Raw genomic sequence first — 21,987 nt, 5'->3', positions numbered from 1 at the left:
GCAGTTCAACTTTTAGAATCCCAGGGAGAGGCAGAGAAGGGAGAGACTGTGGCTGGGAAGTCTCAAAGAAGATATTATTATCTGCCAGCCACCATTCCATGGGAGTCAGGCAGTGTTGGAGTTTAGTCCTGATCCAGAAGTCAGCATTTTTCACAAAGATTTGTAGAAGTCCCAATATGTTTTTCATTCTGCTCTGAATTATCCTAACTCCTATATTTTCCACACATTTTAATTTGTTCTTTGAAACTGAAAGGCAGTCCAAGTCCATTATTGGCGTGATCTTAAGAGATAAGAAAGACATGCAGTCTGCCCTTTTCCTCATCCCTTACCCCCATCCAGAGGGCTAGATCTGACCCTGAGCAAAAGATGCCTGTGAGTCTGTAGGAATTGTGCAGACAGACAAACTGGGAATTAAGCATTCATGCACATGTGTCCTATGCAAGAGTATTTGGCATCTCCAAGAAAGGGAGCAAGGCCATCAGTTTGTGCCAGTGCAATCTGACTCTTACATCTTTGTATCATTCTAATGAGGCTTCCATGTAGCATTGCATTGACTAGTAGAGTAGTCAGCTTTATTGGTGCAGAAAACATTCCATCCACTTGAGATAGGACTATAGACACCACAGCCTTGGATAATACCGACTCCTAAGCCTACTATTTTCCCTTCAATGCTATAGAAGACTAAGTTTAATTTACAAGTTAGGCATAGTAAAAGATTACCAATAGCAGCTGGTAATAAGCTAGAATAATTCTAACATTATATTGTAGTTTAAAATTATGTGAATGTGATCTCTGTCAAAGCGCCTCATCAGGCTCTTTCACCTTCTTCTCAAGAGGGTGAGACAATCCTAAAAGGAGCCACCTGTGGCTTCTCTTTGGTGCACTTGAATTGCCTGCAGCACAGCTCTCATGCCTGTCATCATTCAGTAAAATAAGTGTTACTTGGACACAGTACTATAACATCTCTGTTCATTTGCTCCTTCAGATATTCCTAAGTGTCTAACTGGCAGATGTTGTGTACAGTGTGGATATGAAGACAGAGGGATGAGTCACATTTCAGGAAGGACAGAGCAAGGTGGTGCAATATTTCCTAATACTACACAGAATTGCGTGCCATTTAAAACTTATGAATTATTTATTTCTGGAATTTTCTACTTGATACTTTTGGACTGTAGCTGATCAATGCTAAGTGAAGTCACTGAAATGGAACTGCATGGCAGGCACTTGGCAAAGTGGTTAAGATGGGCTTGAATCCCACCCCTGCTTCCAGTTCCAGCTTCTAGTTCATGCACACCTGGGGAAGAGGCAGGTGATGCGTCAAGCGATAGGGTCCCTGCCCTCTTTTATTCCTGGCTCCAGGCTCGGCCCCTTCCCAGCTCTACTGTGGGCATTTGCAGGACAAGCCGATGGACAGGAGCTGTTTTTCTGTGTCTGTCTCTGCTTTCTGCTTCTGAAGATGTGAACTAAAACAGGGAAAAGAAACTATGGACAAAAGGGATTGCTGTAGTTCTCAACATAATTTGTGTCATAGTGCCCTTGCCCTGTGTTCCTCCTCCTAGTACCCAGCCTTGGTCCTCAAAATTTTAAAATTGATAGAATTATTGAAAAGAATTTTAAGTTTATTACTTTCGAGAAAAGGGACCCTGGCATGTTCCTTGAAATTTTTTTTTAAAGATTTATTTTATTTTTATTACAAAGTTAGATATACTGAGAGGAGGAGAGATAGAGAGGAAGTGGAGCTGCTGGGATTAGAACCAGCAGCCATATGGGATCAAGGCGAGGACCTTAGCCACTAGGCCACACTGCCAAGCCCCTGTTCCTTGAAATTAAAAATAGGTAGATTCAACTCCTTCAAAGTTCCATTTTTTACTTGAAAAGTTTAAAATCACCATGGTCTTAACAGATATGGAAGACATATTCTTAAAGAAAGTCGAGTGCGTGATAATACTGAAATGTGCTTTTCGTATGACTATTAGCATCATATATGAATTGTGAAATATTTAAGTCTCTGCATTAACAGTTTTATTATGGTAGATCTGAGCTATATGCTGGGAAGTCAAATTTAGAATTTTTATTTTAACAAAATCAGCAATCCTAAAAATAGAAGAGTTGAAGATTTAGTTATTTTCTAGAAAAAATGTTTTGAAACTTTTTTGGAAGTTAGATCTTGATCCAGGTGTCAAACTGTCACGTTTTCAAAACACAGTATTCTATTTGAAAGATCCTTTTCCAGGACCTACACATGAATTGTTGAATTGTATTCGAGTATGACAACTTACAAGATAATTTTTCTAAATAAGAATATCAAGTTGTTCCTTCACGTCAAGATAATATTTTTCTAATTATTGGTTGAGGCACCATTTCTTTAAATAATTACTAAATAACAACTCCTAAGTGAGTGGCTCTTCTGAAAGCACTTTATGAATTCTACTGTTACCGCAGCTAAGCTGTGCCTTTGGCTAACATTCTGGAGTACATCCGCCCAGGGAAGAGGTAGGAAGCATGTTCCACTGATTTTCCATCTTCTGACTTCCAACCGAATGCTTGGAGCCTGGCTTTCGCTCTAGTCCCAGCAACACAAAAAAACCTTGAACTCTTGCAGGACACCCACAGAATGGCTGTGGCTCTGCACAGCGCCCCTTCAGGCTGAGCACTGGCAGTATGTGTTTACCTTGCTCTCCCTGGGAACCTTTGCTGCCTTTTTCTCCAGCTGGTCCGGGAATTCCTGGTTTTCCATCCATGCCTGGTTTCCCTTTTGGTCCACAAGGTCCTAGGCAAATATCAACATTGTGCTGCATTCCACCACAGTAGAACAAGAGAGGAGGTGGCCGACCATCCCAGTTAGCCTGGGCCAACCAACTGGGGTGGTTGGTCACTCAGCTTGTTAACCTCACTCCATTTATATATTTTTAAAATATTCAGGAAGGCATTTGGTGTAGTAGGTAACATGCCACTTGGTATGCATGCCTACATCCAGTATTGGAGTGGCTGACCTTGAATCCTGGTCCTAGGCTTTATTCTACCATCCTGCTAATGTGTGGTTTGGGAAGCAGCAGTGATAGCTGCAGTAGTTGGGTCCAGGCCCACCCATCTGGGAGACTGGATTGAGTTCCCAGCTCTTGGTTTTGGTACAGCCAAGCCAGGGATGTTGTGGGCATCTGGGGGATAGGGTGCATTAACAAATGGGGACATCACTCTCTCTCTCCATTCTCTCGCTCCTTCTCTGCCTTCCAAGTAAAACCAATGAAAATGTAAAAATATAAAAGGCATTCAGAATCAACCACAAGTATGTGAAATATAATAATTTTTTAAGTAGTACATATCTTCATAAATTTATTATTTTTTATTTCATTTTATGACACAGTTTCATAGGTTCTGGGGTTCCCCCAACCTCTCCCCCCTCTCCTCCCCCTGAAATATAACAATTTAAAATTATGCTTCCACTTTAATGTATGCCCTTCCAGAATTTATTATGCTTAGGCATCAACCAAACTAACAAATAATACCTCTCATATATTCCAAGTGATTCATAACACACTTATTAGAGAATAATAGTTCCAATCAGAAATGTATTGTGATCTGGTAAGTGAATGTGGAGGGATTGGTTCAGTTTCTAAATGCCATCATTTTGAAAAGATTTTGAAATTATTTTCTTGAACACTGAGCTTTACCAAGTGTTAGAGAAGTTTAAGTTCACAGAACTGAGGTATGATAAAATCAATTATTTTACAAACTGTCAGACTTCAAAAATGGACAGTTGTCAAGGGAAATAAAATATAGCATGTTTACTTCAATAAAAAGAAAATGTAAAATAGACTTAGAGTGTATTCACTTGAGTTTATACTATATATAACACTTTTTATAGATATCAGAGACTTGCTTGTGAGGGATAAAATAGTGCCATCCTAGCACTGATTGTAAGAAAAACAGCCACCCTGTAATGTTAAACATTTTCCATGAAGTTGTATCATTTGCTTTCAAAGCACTTTGCCAGGATTTGGCTCCACCACTTGCTAGTGACCCCAGTCATTGTTGCCAGTAGCATACCTGGGCTCCCTGGCGACCCTGGTGGTCCAGGTTCTCCTTGCATCCCTGGTTCTCCAGGTGGGCCAGGTGGCCCTGGACTTCCTGGAAGGGAGATGATCTGGAGCGTGCCAGGGGCTCCGCGGACACCTAGCGAGACAAACGTAAGAAGAGGGCTTCATTCATGAATTATTATCCTCTTTGCATAAAGAACATTGGTAAGAAAATATATTTACCAGGTGGTCCTTTTGGCCCAGTCGGCCCTGGTGGTCCAGTTGGCCCTGGAAATCCTGGATTACCCTTCTCTCCTTGGGGGGAAAAAGGCAATATGATTTCACATGATACAGTGTGTTTCTTAGCTCTTCATGTTGAAGATAATCTCTAATGATGAAGGAAGTGATGATTGCGGGTTAGGTTTGGTTCTGTGACAATGGCTACAGCTAAATCACATTCACGTGGGTTCTAGTATTTCATTTGGACCCTATCAGTCCTTTTTAATCACTCTGTAAAAAAATACATCTCAAAGTAGACATTAAGATGTGTATTTTAGCATTGAAAGGTAAGGGTTCCTTTTGGAGTTAAACAACTAATTTAAATTTCACGTTAAAACTTACTTTATTACCTTCTGGTGACTTTGTCATAATTATCTATAACTCCCTAGCCTGTTATTCTACCTTTACCCACAGCCCAACGTTCCATGTCAAAAGTTTCCAGGAGCTCATGGAGACTGTGTACTTGGTTATGGTTAAACTTATTTTCCCAAGCATAATCTTTTCCAGAAGTAAAAGACTATCAAGAACCATTTACTTGGAGAAATATTCTATTTTAAAGAATCTCAGAATAGTTCAGATTTTACCTCTGATTACTTAACAAATATTTAAATACCAACCATATTATTAACAATGAAGAAACACACCTGAATTCTCATAGATGATATGTGTAATGGAGACCAATACACTGTGAAGTGAAGATAGGCTGCACCAGGCATCGTTACACCTGAATAAAAGGTAGACTCCCACTGAGTCAGTTAATACCCCTTGACAGGATGATACTAGGGTGTCTGCCTTTGCCTGTTGCTGCAATGCCATGATATACTTAAGGGACAGCATATGACGCTTGTAACTGTTACTCCAGGACTACGTGAAAATATGGGAGCGATGGCAGGAGAAAATGGGGATGGTAAAGAGAGGTCTCTGTACCTACACAGCTGTATCATGGAAGCTAGTAGTAACGACCCTGCCATTGTCCATGCCCGCGATGGTGGACAGATGGCTGCTGATGAAGAACTACACTATAGTAATAAAACAGGGGAACTCGGGGGTGGGACTTGGAGTGGTGGGAAGGGAAATCCCAAGGCCTATGGAACTGTATCATAAAACGATAATTTAAAAAATTTAAAGAGAGAAATATAGAATAAAACAAGAAATGTGACATACAAAAAATAAAAAAGGAAAAAAGAAGAAATATAGCAAAATAATTATAATACCAATCCTAGTTCATCAATTATCTGCTTGATATGAAAACTTGAGGGAGCTGTTAAAGTTTACTTCTGTGAACATGAGATTATTCTAAAAATGCATGAAAATGGAATTTAAAGCTAAGTTTATTTTTTGTGCATTAAAAAAATCAAGATAGGGGCCCAGCATGATAGCGTAGTGGTTAAAGTCCTCCCCTTGAACACGCTGGGATCCCATATGGTTGCCGGTTCTAATCCTGGTGGCCCCACTTCCCATCCAGCTCCCTGCTTGTGGCCTGGGAAAGCAGTCGAGGATGGCCCAAAGCCTTGGGACCCTGTACCCCCGTGGGAGACCCGGAAGAGGCTCTAGGCTCCTGGCTTTGGATTGGCTCAGCTCCAGCCATTGCGGCCACTTGGGGAGTAAATCATTGGATGGAGATCTTCCTCTCTGTCTCTCCTCCTATCTGTAATCCGCCTTTCCAATAAAAATAAATAATTCTTTTTTTAAAAGATAAAGATATACAAGGGGACTTTTCACCTCATATGCCTGGATTTTAAAAAAAATGTTTTTTTAGCTGTGACGTGAACTGGCAGCTTTATGGGATGCTGGCATTGCCATGGCAGCTTTATCCACAATGCTGGCCCTGGAACATATTTTTAAGCACTTATTTTAAGAGCATACCCTTTGTGGTCTGAGTGGTATAGAGGCTGAGACACTGGCTGTGCAGCATCCCGTATCAGAGTGCTTGGGTTGGGGTTCCAGCTCTGCTCAGAGTCCAGCTTCCTGCTTGTGCACACCCTGGGAGAAGCAGTCACGCTCAGGTGTTGGGTTCCCGTCCCCCAAAGGAATTGAGTTCCCATTGTGTCCATATGAAGACCGAGCCAGCAGATGGGTGTCTCTCTGTCTACCTGTCTGCTCTCCCCCTGCCACTCAAGTAAATATGCTGGAGAGAGTATTTCTTCTAGTTATGTCCAGGTGTTCTGGAGTGGGGTCTTACTCAGTTTTCAAATGTTCCATCTTTTTCTCCCGAGCCTTGGGGTGGGGATAGCTGGTACGCCTCCTAGTCCACCCAGTGTCTAGCGCGTCTTAGACTCGCCTGCTTGGGTTCCCTGCCAGCTAGTTTGCTCCTGAGACAACTGAAGAGGTTGGGTGCACTGAATGGGATCTCTTGGAAGCTTGCCTTGCCTTTTCTCAAAACTAGAATAAGTCTTCCTTCTTAAACATGTGGTCTTATTCATGTTGAATATGCTTCTTATTTAGCATCTCTATGATAATAAATTTCTGGCCAAAAACAATACCAGGGAAACTAACAAGCCCAACCAGGCAAGTATTTAAACCCTTATTAAAGTGATAGCATACTAATAGAAAAAAAATTGAATTATTTTCTGAAACTTAAAGTTTATGTATAAAAATACTTAAAAACTCAAAAATCTTCAAAACTGTAAGATTTCATAACGCATGAAACATATGCCCTGTGAACGTATAGATGCCTATACAGTGTACCTGCTGGCCCCTACTAACAGTCTGGAAAATGCTCTCTTTAAATTATGAAGGTAGCACATTAGCATATGGTAAAACAAACAGCCCAATAACAAAACTGTTAATCCTGTTATAATTTCCCATCTCCCATCCCAAACACAAGTGTCATATTCTTAAACTAACCACTTTTCGACTGTTTCTGTTTGTAGGTTTTCCATAAGCTTCCACCTTCAGGTGGTGGGTGTTGATCTTAAAGCCTCCTGGGGCTGGGCTCCTTCCCCACTCATGTTGAGCCTGCTTCCTGCTTGCACTCTAACTCTGCGGTGACCACAGGAGCGCAGTCATCATTTGTGCGTCCTCAGCTATGGATTGCTAGTTATCATAGCTGCAGGCAAGGGATCGTACCTCTCATTCCTGGGAATCCACTGAATCCGGGATCACCTCTGAGCCCTGGAAGACCTGGGGCACCTGGCGCTCCCTAGAACAAAAAGGAAAAGGGAAAGGGCCACAGGCAATTTTTTTAATGTAGTAGTCATGGCAACATTTTGCAAGCAAAAAGGGTATTATGTTGGATGGAAATGAACTGGAGTTGAGAGACATAACGTTCACTTTGTAACACAATGTTTCACCTCTCTCTAACCTCTCTGGCTCTCTACACCTTTCCTCAAGTCTGTTACTAAAATAAGATAATAAAACCTGCGCTTGAACTCAAGAGAGGGCTTGCTTGCTGCTATCCATATAGGCTGTCTTTGTATTGAATAAAGTGAGATACTCTTTGTCCTAAATGAAGCCACCTAACACTGGAGGAACGAAAGGTGCCAGACTGCCAACGTGATGCTTCTCGTTGAGGCTTTTGATGCTTTTCTCTTAATATTTGTTTTATTCATTTGTAAGGCAGAGTTACAGACAGAGAAGAGACATGGAGAGATTAGATTTGTGATCCTACACAGAGAGTGGAGCCCTGGTTGAGTCATCACAGTTAAGCACCAGCCTAAGCTGGCAGACACATAAACCATCCTGGTAAGGGTGGCAGGGATGGGCGTGCAGGGGGACTGTTAGCAGAGAGGTTTCGGCAAGGAAGCAAGGATCTGAGTGAGCCGGAGGCGCTCCGTCCTTTGTGGGTCACACCAATTGCTCTCGTGGCCATGGGATACTCCAGTACACCCACAGGAGAGGGGACAAACCAGTGCTTCTGGGAAGCTTCTACCTGTCCGTGGGCAGGTTAGAGCTACCCTCACACAGTCCATTTGCATTGAGACCCAACAGTATTACTTGGAAACCATATGGTGAAGTTTGGGAAAAGTGCCAAGAACAAAACTGTATGTTGAGCCAGCTGCTTTTAGAGCAAGAAGAGCAAAAAAGGAACTGTCTTGTTGCTTGGACAGTGTGGAAAGAGGTGCAAGAGGGGAGAAGCAGCGGAGTCGCAGGCCTCCAACGTCTGGTGGTTCAGCCGAGGCACAAGCAGCTGGCAGGGAGGGCCTGGCGCCGGCCCCAGCCCTCGGTGGGAGAGGTGTCCCGTGCAAGGAGAGCCAGCTTGTAGTTTACAAGACTTATCTTCCAAGTGCAGATGTTAAAGGCCTTTTTAATCATAGAGGATGTACGTGAAATCCCATGTCTCAGCTTGACATTTTAAGCCCAGAGTCCTTGCAAGGATCTTAGATGTGATCCTAGGATTGTTGGCAACTTGCAGAGAACCACGACTCGGGACATCTATAGACTAGAGATAAGGCGCATTGTTTTTTTAAAGATAAGGTTAATTGTAGAAACCAAACACCAGGAGAGCTGAAGAGAGCATGCCTGATTCCTGAGAAGACTTGCCAAAGGACCCCACTGCCTGTCCGAGCCTGGCTGAGGAGGAAGTGTAAGTTATATCACAGGGAGAACTTCCTGTGACTCACTGAAGCACAGGTCTTTCTACTGTGTCATGTGGCTGCTGCACTGGGTGACCAAGATGGGCAGATTAAACAAGCAGCTTATGAAGGGATTAAGTCCAGCCTGGACAGTGATCGGTGGGCACCAGCAGCTGTTTGTAAGAACAGCTGTAAGACTGTCTTGCGTCTTAACGTAGAAAACCTTCCTAGTTTCCACTAAGCCTTTCCGCCTGCTCACCTTGTAACCTTATTCATTCCACCCTCTGGCTGCAGAGATGCTGAACATGCGCCGTCCTTCCCACACGCCTCTTCAGCTTTTTAATCTGAAAGCTCTTTTCCTGCTGGCTCATACTTCTGCTCTTTTTCTGACTAATGCCTTTGCATCTTTTGTGACTCAGGCCAGGGACCCCCTCCTCTAGGAGAACCCCTTCCTGAGCACCGTATGCTCACAGACTGAAGGGAGTGTCCTTTCCTAGCCCTCTACCCTTCCTCTGAGCACACAGTGTGGAACTGCTGACTGTCACTGTAGTGTAGGCTTCTTTAGGCAAATCACTGGGCTCTTACTTTGGAAACCATTTAGCTCTGGGTAGACACTCAGTAACTGCTGAGTCACTCTCATCTTCTCAACCTCTGGTCCCAGCACGTGAGATGAGCACAGCAAATGGCTTATCAAATAGGCTATGAAGGGAAAGCTAGGCATGGTGTCTGCAGTGATCTGATTGGGAGCATGGAATTCAGTGGAAAGTTCTGCACTTATGACACGAATTAACAAACGCACCAACAAAGAGCTGGACAAGAAATAATGGAGAAAACTTAGCAGCAGCTCCTGAGGACAAAGCACATGGGCCTTGAAGATGCACTGAACAGCCCGAGTGGAACTGCAGGCTGTGTTCCTAATGTAGGGTCGCTCAGGATGGTGAGATCGCCCCTCTGTAAGCCACTGAGTGTAGGGCTGAGGGTTCACTAGTGTTCATACTTGGGGCTGCATTTTAAAGGGAGTGATTGGCAAACTAGGATGTATTCAGAATGGATGCACAATGGATGAGTGGTTAAACTGATTTCGCAAAAGCCAGGTGATCTGTTAAGAAAATAATTTGACAGCTGTTCACAAATCTTGGAAGGTATGCGGTGGGGATTAAGTTAGAGGCCAAAATGTTTGCAATTCTTAAGATTCTTTGATTTCATAAACTTCCTAGACTCTGTCTTCTGTATGCACACTGCACAGTTGCATCACAAAGGAAAACCTATTTCTGCCATACATCTGACCCTGGCAATTGATGTGCCACAACAGACTAATACTCCATGTTAATAAGTCAATTTGAATAATGCTGACAATATATAACATGCAATAGCAAATATTATCTATGATAATAATAGAATATATAGCAAAATACATAATACCAACTACATATAAAATTGCATATATAAATGCATACTTACATATGTATTTAACATAATCCAAAAATTCATTATTTCATATGCATGTAATTATAATTACTATGTTGGTTAACACACTTATAAAATATTAATAGATGTCAAATTAATAACAAATCAAGGTAATTTTCCACACTCACTGGATGACCTGGTGGTCCCATCTCTCCTATAGTTCCTGGTGGACCTTTTGGACCAGGGTGGCCCACGAATCCTTTATCTCCTTTTATGCCTGCGACTGGACTCCCTGGAGGTCCCGGGGGACCAGGTTCACCTGGATTCATAAAGAGGCAGGCAGTCTTGTCAGTAGGGGAACCTGGGGGTGTCTCTCAGCGATTCACACAAGCCATCAACAAACTCTGCGCCTTAGCGTGTGCTGAGTGATAGGGCTGTAGGAAAGACAGATGGTGATAATGCCAGGGAAGCTCTGTAAGCAGCAGGAACTGCTCCTCCCTGATAAAGGCCTTGGCCTGTGCACGGGACTTGACACATTGTAGAAGAGCAACAAATACAGGATGCTCTCTTTTAGGAGCAGTCACTCAGTATCTACTAGCTTTTCTTTAAGATTTATTTAATTTTTTAAAAAAAATTTCACTGGAAAGGCAGATTTACAGAGAGAGAGAAATCTTCCATCTGCTGTTTCACTCTCCAAATGGATGCATTGACCAGAGCTGAGCTGATCTGTTGAAGCCAGCAGCCAGGGCTTCTTCTGGGTCTCCCGCGTGGGTGCAGGGTCCCAAGATTTGGGCCGCCATCTACTGCTTTTCCAGGCCACAAGCAGGGAGCTGGATGGGGAGTGGAGATACTGGGACACGACCCAGTGTCGTTATGTGATCCCAGTGCATGAAAGGTGAGGATTTTAGCTACTGAGCCATTGTGCCAGGCCCAGTATCTATTCATTTTTCAAACTGACCCTCTGTCAACTCAGCAACAGTTGACCTGTACTCCACACGAGGATAAATGGGTATGGGAAGAACAGAGAAGGCCAGAGAAAGGAAAAGAAGCAATGAATTCACACAGGGAGAAGATGGGAAACTGGGTGGAGGAGGTAGAGGTCAAACATTATTTTCACTTTTTAGTTTTGTGTGAAGTAAACACTCTTCTACCTGGCTTTCCCCTTGAGCCTGGTGGGCCTCTGTCTCCTTTTTGGCCAGGCTTGATTGCTCCAGGTGGGCCTGGTGGTCCTGGGAGTCCTGCTGCACCTGTGGGCCCTCGAGGCCCAGCGTCTCCCACGGACCCTTTCCTGCCAGGCAGGCCAGGCAGGCCAGGGACTCCCCTATAGCCTTTGGCTCCTGCAAAAGAGAAAGCCCAGTTTCAAGAAACTTTCCTTTAGTTTAATCATGTAGAGAGCTTTTTTCCCCCCTTGTTTGCAAAGAGGCTGGTAAATGAAATCTAGGTCTACAAGAATTGAATTCAGACTCAGCTGAAACTCCAACTAGCCTTTTGATGTTGGGAAAATCACCTTACCACTACCCATCTTGGTAGTCTTATTTTAAAAATCAAGGCAATAGCTGCCCTAGTTCAGTTCTTAAAATGTCTTATGAAATAATGAGTCTGCTAATGAAAAATTCCAAAGTGTTCTAAACTCTACAATGTTATATAAGTGCAAGCCACAAACATTGCTGTCCCATTAATTTCAATTTTAATATCATTTAGTCCACCTACAGCTCGATGGTACACAAAAGTTAAAGTTGGTGGCATAGCTTTGCACATTTGAAGTACTATCCAACTAAACCTAGCTAAAAGAGCAACAAATTTGCCACCTTACCCTGTCCTCTGAGCAGTTGTCTCCCATGATTCTCCATTAAGTCTGGGGAGACACTCCTGGGGTAGAAGGGTTTAGATTTGCCAAAGTGCACTCCAAAGAGGCCACAGCTTAATACTAACAACTTTCACTTCAGAAATCTTCATGACTGGTTTGATATTCATGAGGGGGAAAAAATGTTCTGTGAATTGAGGACATCTCTTCCTCCTTCCCCTTTCTCTGTGTTATTCTAAAAATAGCAAATGGCAAGGGTGAGGGTGAGGCAGGTGCTTCAGGGGACAGACCCATGACATCAAGTGGTAGAGACTTATAAGGATGAGCAAAATAAGATGGGTGGACACTGGATCTCTGTCCCCGCGTCTCTCCACACTGCGTGTGTCTGCTCTTTGATCGGAGCGTTGAGGTGGCCTCAGCTCCTGTCACGTTCTGGAGTCTCATCCCTGAGTAGCAGTGGTCAGACGCTCCGAGTGGCCTTGGGTGGTACATTCCATGTTGATGAGCATGATTGCTTGCTCTGTGATAAGTTGATTCTTAGGGATTGGGAGAACTTCTCATGATAAGGGTCCATACTTTTTAATTCTCGAAAACCCTTCTCCATGTATGTTATCCTAGAGGGACTGAGTCATGTCAGTATTTACCTACATATTTAGGCTATTGGTTTTTTTCTTTAAACCATAGGTACGACATTTTTGTACCAAACTTAATTTCCAAATAAAGCTACTGAGTTCCTATGCTATTAGATTAAATGGTGAGCTTAACCAAGTATTTTGAGCCAACAGAGTTTCTCCCTTTGAACATAATTCCAAAGCTAGACAATGAAATACAAAAAGGCTTCAAACTTATGTGAGAGAGAGGGACTTGGGAGACACTGAGCTCCACCAGAAGGATTTGCGAATCATCAAGAAATGAACGGAAAATGCCCGTCTACTTTTATTCTTTAAGTCTTAGGCAAGATACATCTCCTGCCCACATCAGTTTCCCAGTGGCTTCAGGGTATTCTTTGCTGGTCTCTTCCCATCAGCAGCAATAACAAGAAGTTTATATTGGATTGAGATATCTTTGTGTAGAATGTACTCCTCCCCGGAGGATCCACAACCAAGAAGGTACAGTAAAAGGCACATTTCTCCTGGCAGGCTTCTCACCAAAATGGAAAAGAGTTGAAGACATTGTTCATCTTGCAAAATACTGGTATGAGAAATCCAGATCTGCTGTCTGTCCATCAACAGAACACTCAGGTATAACAAATAACGTATTTTGTGAATTGCTGTGTCTAGATCACGTTCAAGACAATAGCGTAGACCACAAGCTGGTTCTGGGAGGGAACTGAGAACTGTGATGGGTAAGGACTGGTATCAGTGTTTCTCAGAGCAGCAGGCAGAGATGCTCACTGAGAAGTCTTAGAGATGGTGTGCTTATGCTAACAACCCTTAAGCAAACATGAGGCTTAGTTTGTGAAACTTTTATAGAATGAAATCCCAAAACTGGATCATAATTTCCAGTTAGTTTGCTTTGTTGTGATTATAATAATTCAATATTTTAAAGTAAATACTAGGATTATAAACATTATCATTGGGACTTCTTTAATTCACTTAGTTGATGTTACTTATTGAGCATGTTAAACTGGGTTTTGTTCTTGGAAATCTGTGTGATTGACTCATGGAAGAAAAAAACTGCTCACCTTGAACACCAGGTTGCCCTTTGGGGCCTGGATGGGCCCCCAGCAAACCTGAACAAGAAAATTTGGCATATTAATATTTGGTCAGTTTAATATTGTATGTATCACATGTAATCATACATGAAGCCCATGTGAGCAATAGTCAGTTCCAGCTGAGAAGAATTTCTAGAGCAATAAACCATTAGAATGTAATTAATAACTATATCCCCAAAAGCCAGTGGATCAGAGAGCATGAGCGGGTTGTACCTGTCTCTCCTTTCTCTCCAGGTGGACCAGGAATTCCATCACGCCCCTGGTTGCCTCTCATACCCACTGGCCCAGGAGATCCAGGCAATCCTGGAAGGCCTGAACAAGCAAAGCCCCAAGTGAAAACCATAGCATTCAGAAAGAAGACTCATTTCATGTCAGTGGAATCTCGTTAAAGATACTGATCTTTCAGAACTTGGCTTATGCACAGCCAAGTTTACGGTGAGAACCATACACAGATGAATATGATCCCGAGGGTTCTCTTGCACATTAGGTTAACAGATATTTTGATCAGATGGGTAGAAATATGTAAACCAGCTTTTTTCCCCCTTTTTGTCTGATCCCTGAGTCACTGGGAACTACTGTATACACAGCAGTTGAGTACACAGACTCCAACCCGAGAGAAAGTGTTCCTTATCAGGCAGAGGAGTAAGAACAAATGCAAAAATGCAACCTGGAGGGCCTTTTACTCCTGGATGTCCAGGGAAGCCTTTGATGCCTTTAAACCCCATATCACCATCAGGACCCGGATTTCCTAGAAATGAAGAGAGAAGCTAAGGAAAAAGGACACCAAAAAATGAATGATTACAACAGTGACTGGAATGGTTGCTCCAGTGTACCTGTGCTAAGCCGGCCTTGCGAAGCCCTCTACCCCAGGCTGGAGGGCAGCCTGTTCCGGCTGTTTTACCTCCAAGGAACCGCATGGATGTGTCCAACTGTCTCAGAGGTTAACCTACATGGCCGTTCAACGGACAACTTATTGTGTTACTGGGGTGTATCTGCAAAAGTAATTGTGCCTTTTGATGTTTGAGTAGAAAATCTAGATATTGTCTTTTAAGACCCAAAGCTGTAAGCCAATAGCTTGGCACTTTTTTTTTAAAGATTTATGTTTTTTAATTGGAAAGTCAGATATACAGAGAAGAGCAAAGACAGAGAGGAGGATCTTCTGTCTGTTGATCCACTCCCTGAGTGGCTGCAACAGCCTGAGCTGCACTGATTTGAAGCCAGGAGCCTCCTCTGAGACTCCCACATGGGCGCAGGGTCCCAAAGCTTTGGGTTGTCCTCTGCGGCTTTCCCAGGTCACAGGCAGAGAGCTGGATGGGAAGCAGGGCTGCTGGGATTGGAATTGGCGCCCATATGGGGTTCTGGTGTTTGCAAGGCGAGAACTTTCACCGCTAGGCTGCCCTGCACCAGGCCCTTGGCACATGTTTTTAACAAAACAAAAATAAGCCTGATTTATAATCTAAAAAAGATAGCCATTGGAAACCTGCCAGAAATAGATTCCTAACAACAGTGTTACAAATTGGATTGCACAGCTCCCAAAAAGTCCCTAGGTGTTCAGAATGGCATTTTGGAGTTAGGATAAAAAGGTCATTAAGTTAGCATTAGGTACGCAGTTAAAATGAAGGGACTGATCCAATAGGACTGAAATCTGAGAGTGGGGCCAAGCACACGGAGGGAAGATACAAGGAGAGCTCAGCCACCTGTTAGGTGAGGAGAGAGGTTTCAGAAACCACCTGCTCTGCCAAGCCCTGATCTCTGACTTGCAGCCAACAGAAGTGCAAGAAAATAAAACTGTTGCTTAAGCCACCCCATCCCTGGTAGTTATCATGAAAACCTCAGTAAATTAATACAAACACAGGGTGCCAGTGGGCTAACATTCCACGCCTCTGGGCTGAATTTATTGAGGCAGCACTTGCACAGGAGTTTTGCTACGGGGAGCTGGATTTTAGACTTCACAAATTAGGCTCATCCTAATGTACCCATTATTTCTCAGTGTCTTGATTGGCAGCTCACAGCTGAATAAAATAGCTGTAGCATGAAGGCAGAAATCACTTTCTGTTTTCTAAGATGATTCCAGGAAATGAGGGTCACGGTATACCTAACGCTCATCCCTCGGAATTGTCAAGCTGACGCTCACCTGGGAGGCCAGCACCTCCAGGGCTTCCAGGGGCTCCCGCAGCTCCAGCAGGTCCCAAATGTCCGGGTGGGCCAGGTGGCCCTCTTTCTCCTTTCTTCCCCAGGTCACCTGGTGGTCCTGGATCCCCCTTAAAGTCAGTCAAACACCTTTAAAATTCTCATGTAAGCAAGATATATGATTAGAATTAAGTATAAACTTTACACATTCATTCATCAGTCCCTATTTAGAGTCTGCTATGTGCCTGTACCACGACAGATGCTTGGAACAAATGGGCCACGAAGGTTTTGGGGGGCCCAGTACAAAAATGAAGATGCGGCTCTCTTTCTAAAAACAGCTTTTTACAAACTTGCAAGGCAAGAGGAGCAGAGCATTCAGCCACGCCAGGTGTCTTTCTTAGCATGGATCTCTGTGACTGTACACCAAACATCCGCCTCCCACCGGAACGTAACGGCAACTGTGTGCTGCATGGCTGACGCACCCAGAGCCTCGAAACCAGGAGGGAGGCAGAGTGAAGAATGGCTCAAACATGGAACTGCAAATTGTGATGACTGACTGGGGGTAGTGAATAGACTGAAGGTTTCCTACAGATGCTACGTACACGGATGTCAACCACAGGACTGAATTTTCTCCCAAAGATCCAATATTTATGAAGTCTGTACTTTGTGATAGATTGTAACATACAGATTTGGTGGTGATTTAAAAATGTCCACACTAGGTCGTTTAAAATAGAACACTCTGGGACTCTGATTTGCTGACATGAAAACAAAAACAAAAACAAAACAAACCACCCCAGCCCGTTTTGTGTTCCGTGTATAATTCTCAAAATTTCTTCTGGTGTTTATCCATGAAAACCCTAAATCTGAAAAAACCAATAATCAGCTGAATGTAAACTAAGTCAGGTAGATCAAAATCTAAAAAGTATACATCAAAATATCATGGGATGGAATCTTTCTCTGGGTTTCTAGGCCCTCACAGATACACACAAGGCAAAGACAAGTTGCCCGTGCTTTAACCATCACAGGACTGCTGCCTCGGGTCTGTGCAGAATGAAGAATTTTTTCTTTTTTATTTTACCAACTTCTAGTGGAGTAGATGGTTGCTAGAAATCCTCAATAAGCATGGTAGTTTATTAACTCAAAAAAGAGAATGTAGTTTCCCTAAGTAACAAGTTTCATGTCTTGGAGCCATATATTCTTGAAAATCTGATGAAAAATACATTCTCCCCACATAAAAATTTGCAGTCAAACATTTTGCACTTAATTTCAGGAGATTAGTGGGCCTCCCTCACGGATCTACAGAATCCCATGTTCGGAACATGTTCATGGGATTTCTGTTAATTATCCCATAGTGGTCCGGCTCGGGGTCTCAGTATAAGTGCTGGACACACATAGATAGATCGTAAGGATCTAAACCCCAAAGACAACTAAGTCCCACCGAGACATAGGGTTTCTGTTTCTTATAACACACTAGCCAGGACTTCGGTAACTAACTACAACTGGCCACGCTGGACTAAGAACACGGTGACAAAATTAAAATAGCTTGTACAATAGAATGGAAATACTTGGTGTTAGAAAAATGCTTCCATGTATTTTAGGATTTTGTTTGCTTTTTAATGATGCTTTGAGGTTGTTTTATATACGTACTAGATCTTAAGAAGACAAATGTCTTTTGTTCACAAGTCTGTGTGAGTTAAGTCCATAACTGCTAAATAAAACCACCTTTGATATCAGGTTGTGTGGGCCTGTAATTAATGCCCCCTTCTGGCAGCATACTTAAACTGCAGGGAAAGTGTCCTTGGTAGCTGAGTCTCTCAGAAGTTGAAAGTTACATGAAACGTACCCTTAGCTATGCAGCCAGGACAACATCCCAATAACTGAAAGTACAGTGACGTTTTCTGTTTTCTTTCCCTCACTGACCGGATCATTGTTGATACGTCAAAGGGTTCCCCTCCACAAAGTAAACTTGTCTATTTCAGTGACCTACTTACCTTTGGTCCTGGTGGCCCTGGCCTTGTCGCTTCTGCATAACCTGGTTCTCCCTTATCTCCTGGAAGACCGCTGGTACCTGGCAGGCCTGGTCTTCCAGCTAGACCTGGGAGTCCCAAAGCCCCCTGTTCTCCTTTGGAACCTGAAAGGCATGAGACAACATGAGCATTGGGGATCTTGAGGTATTCCACTCTTGGCCCCTGCAGAATCCGTATTTCTCTTACTAAATTGGTACTTCAGGATCACAAATGCATCTTGTAGTTACGGCAGATGATTTTTATCTAACAAAAATATTGTTTTATTTGATTAATGTTTTAGTTGTATAAGTTGCTTTGGTAAAATCAAATCAAGTTATTATCACACAAAATTACCATCAGACAGAAAACCAAAGCCACATACCACACAGAAAATCTAAGAATGTTACTTGTCATGAGCTTCCTGACTCCAACAGGACCTTGTACATACCTGGCATGCCCATGGTCCCCGTGCCACCTGGCTCACCACGTGGCCCTGGTTCTCCAGGACTCCCAATGCTTCCCACATCTCCTCTGGGGCCTTGAGAAAAAAATAAATAGTCATACACCTTGCAAAATTCCTGTATGGAGTAGGAGCACAATTAGTATTTGTAGCTTGAGTGGGTAAATGAATCCACAAGAGCTAGACCAGATAGGATAGGCACTTATGTGATTGTCACTTTATATTCCGATAAGGAGAGGGACTGAGAACCAACAGCATACAAGATTATACTAGATTATTGTGAGCAAGACTAGATTTCAGTCATCAAAATCACCCTGCAACCAACTGCAGCAGAAAAGGTTGGATCCTGTGCCCATATTACAGGTTTCCAAGTGTATACAGAAGCTTTACTGATGTATAGTTTGTGTTGTTACTGAGGTGGCTGAAGGGGGAATAGCAGGCTACTTGATTTGTTGGAAACATTACTTTGCAAAGTCAGTAACTTGCTTGAAAAAGAACAAGGCACTTTTGAAAACCTCTAAACCAGTACCTAATTTGCACCTCTGATGTGAGATTTGATTTAATATACTTATTTAGAGTGCTCATAAAAAAGCTCAAAATAAAAGTAAGATATATTACATACATGAAACACATGCCACCTGTGAAATGCCTTTCTTTGGGTTTGGTTTAGAGGCAGGTCTCTGCGGAAGCAGTGCTGGGCAGAGTTCATATTCAACCCAGTATGTTTAGAAATGAGTTTTACTATATTTAGATCTGAGAAAACAGAAGATACAATATTTCTGCTGGAAAATCAGCAATACCTGGTGGTCCTGGTGGTCCAGGAGGCCCGTCAAGGCCTTTTAGACCTGGTAAGCCTGGAACACCTTTGCTTCCCTTCTCACCTGGATTTCCTGGGGATCCTAAAGGCAAAAACTAGATATTAAAAATACAGATTGGAATTTTATCAGCTTCAGTACATTTTGATTTAAACCAATGGAAGTTGTGGCAACACAGCATAGTATATTTGCTAAGAGGATGGGCAGGTGAGGACCTGCCTTTTTAAAGAAGAGGTTTAAATGAGATCATGTGGGCCTGGCACAGTGGCCTAGTGGATAAATTTCACCTTTCAACCTCTGGGATCCCATTTGGGCGCTGGTTCATGCCCTGGCTGCTCTACTTCCTATCCAGCTTCCTGTCTGTAGCCTGGGAAAGCAGTAGAAGACGGCCCAAAGCCTTGGGACCTTGCACCCATGCACCCATGCAAGAGACCTAGAAGTAATTCCTGGCTCATGGCTTCCAATTGGTTCAGCTCCACCCATTGCAGCCACTTGGGGAGTGACCCAACAGATAAAAGATCTTTCTCTGTGTCTCCTTTTCTCTGTAAATTTGCCTTTCCAATAAATAGATAGATAGATAAATAAATAAACCTTTAGATGAGATCACACATATAATACATTCACATAATTCCTGGTAAGAGTGCTCAAGGGACACTAACCATTATCATATCTACACTTTAAAACAAAATCATATTTTAGGATTCAGTGGCTAAAAGCCCCTCACTTTAAAAAAATAAAGACAGAGCCATATTAACTATGGTATTCCCATCTAAACTACTCTTTTCTCAGCCCACTGACTAAAATGATAACTTATTACTAGGTAAGTCTAAAGCTTGACCTAGAGTCACACTCAGTGACAGCACTGGGATTTGTGTCCATTTCTGCATGTTTGAAAGCTCATACGTTTCCCAGCATACCTTTCTCTTTTCCCTAATGCAGGTCTTGGGTGACACTATAGTCTTCTCATTGCTGTTCGCAGAATCTATCAGCCACAGAGTCAGTGCGCTCCCTTGGCTGTGCAGTGTCCCACAGTCTGTCCCTGGCCTTCTCTTGGCTCCTTTGGCCTGTGTGCTTACTCTTCTGTAAGTGCGCATGTCATTATTGGAGATGGAAATAAATCTTGTTCATTGCCCCCCACAGTTTGAAAGGTTTTACTGAAGAGATAACCAAATTATCAAACAATTATCACCCAGTGCCGTAAGACCTGTAATAGACTTGGGTGCAATAGCTACAGGGAAGAATTTCTGGAAGAATATTTTGCAGTTATTCTTCTAATGCAGGTTTTTTTTTAAACAGGAGTTATTTATTTGAAAGGCACAGTGATTGGGGATGGGAGGAGGGAAAAACACAGAATTTTTGTCTGTAGGCTCACTCTCCAAATGGCCATAAAAACTGGGGTGTCTCCTCCGAAGCTAGGAGCAAAGAGCTCCATCGGGATCTCCACTTGGGTGGCCAAGGCTCAGACATTTGGGTCACAACTCACTGCCTGCTTTGGGGTACTACCACGGAGCTGGGTGAGGAAGGAAACATCCATGACTCAACTCGACTTTCTGATATGGGGTACCAGGTTGCAATTGGTGCTTTAGCCCACTGTGCCACAATACTTGTCCCAGGAGCTCATTCTGAAAGACCAAATGAGAATTAATTGAGAAAGCACAGGCGTGCTTTTAAGAAAATAGGGCCCAGAGCTGTGATATAGTGGTTTAAGCTGCAGTCTGTTTTTCTAGCATCCCATAGGGGCACCGGTTCAGTCCTGGCTGCTCCACTTACAGTCTTGTTCCCTAAGGATGCACCTGGGAAAGACGTGGAGAATGGTCCAGGTTCCTGAGCCTCTATGCCCTGCGGCATACCTACCAGCCATGCATGTTGTATGTGACCTGCTATATGATTGGAAGATCCAGAGAGATAGATAAGCCTTCCAGCCAATTACAGTGTCATTTTGGGGTAGGAGGACTATCAGGAGATACCCTTCTGCCTTCCCATTTTTAGTCTACGTAAGTTTGTTCACGCTTTACAATAAATGGACATGCTTGATGAGACCATGTCCGATGGTTTCTGCTGAGGAACACTGCTTTTGGTGGTCACGGGGCCTGCTGGTCAGGATGCCCTGAGAAGGAAACAAGGTATTTTGTTTGTGTATACAGGAAATGATAAAATGCTCAGTCTGTGCTATTAAAAAACGATGCTGGACTCTCTGCCATTGTCCATGCCCGCAATGATGGACATATGACTGTGTATGAAGAACTGTATTTTAGTAATGATATAGAGGAACTAGGTGGCGGGGGAATTGGGGAGGGGATAAGGGAAATGCCAGGAGCCTATGGAACTGTATCATAAAAAGATAATAATAATAATAATAATAAAATGTAAAAAAAAAGATGCACACCATAATAAGGTTACATAGAAAGATTTAGTTCTGATGTTCCATAGCCTATTTTGATAACTGCAGTCTATGAAAGTCTATGTAACATTTCAAATTAACTAGGAAATATTACCAACACATAGAAATGCTAACTTTATCAGATCACTAGAATATATTTTGAGTCATTATACTGCATTCATAAACATGTAAATATTACTTATAAAGGAAAAGAAAATAACCCAATCTTCTTCACGGATTTGAGTATTACAAATAAATCATGGGTTTTAGCCAAAAACAAAAAACAAAAAACAAAAACAAAAACAAAACATTGTTGACTGTATAAATGTCCCCTGACTGAAGCAAAGGGAAATGCTAGCAGCAGAGGTCTTGTGTGACAGTCTCTGCTCCCCGTATGGGTAGCTGGGACTGGACTGTCATTTTTGCTTTCTGTGTGGTGAATCTGCAATTGGTAGCGGGGTG

At 42.8% G+C, this 21,987-nt stretch overlaps 1 protein-coding gene across 1 annotated transcript in view; it reads right to left on the bottom strand.

The window, feature by feature from the left end:
- COL4A3 (collagen type IV alpha 3 chain) overlaps positions 1-21,987 on the bottom strand; it is a 122,385-nt gene that overhangs the window by 4,317 nt on the left and 96,081 nt on the right. The window contains exons 35-47 of the mRNA XM_058664297.1: positions 19,131-19,229; positions 18,319-18,408; positions 17,856-17,995; positions 15,869-15,995; positions 14,402-14,482; positions 13,948-14,046; positions 13,705-13,752; positions 11,368-11,553; positions 10,405-10,535; positions 7,365-7,437; positions 4,260-4,331; positions 4,048-4,173; positions 2,672-2,770 (exon numbers count right to left, since the gene is read on the bottom strand). Of these exons, the coding sequence (XP_058520280.1) occupies positions 2,672-2,770; positions 4,048-4,173; positions 4,260-4,331; positions 7,365-7,437; positions 10,405-10,535; positions 11,368-11,553; positions 13,705-13,752; positions 13,948-14,046; positions 14,402-14,482; positions 15,869-15,995; positions 17,856-17,995; positions 18,319-18,408; positions 19,131-19,229 (1,371 nt within the window). The remainder of the gene's footprint in view (positions 1-2,671; positions 2,771-4,047; positions 4,174-4,259; positions 4,332-7,364; positions 7,438-10,404; positions 10,536-11,367; positions 11,554-13,704; positions 13,753-13,947; positions 14,047-14,401; positions 14,483-15,868; positions 15,996-17,855; positions 17,996-18,318; positions 18,409-19,130; positions 19,230-21,987) is intronic.

The sequence above is a fragment of the Ochotona princeps genome, chromosome 5 (genome assembly GCF_030435755.1).
Source record: "Ochotona princeps isolate mOchPri1 chromosome 5, mOchPri1.hap1, whole genome shotgun sequence".
NCBI classification, from domain to species: Eukaryota; Metazoa; Chordata; class Mammalia; order Lagomorpha; family Ochotonidae; genus Ochotona; species Ochotona princeps.
Note: the sequence above shows the minus strand (reverse complement) of the source record. Positions and strands in the feature narration are given on the sequence as shown.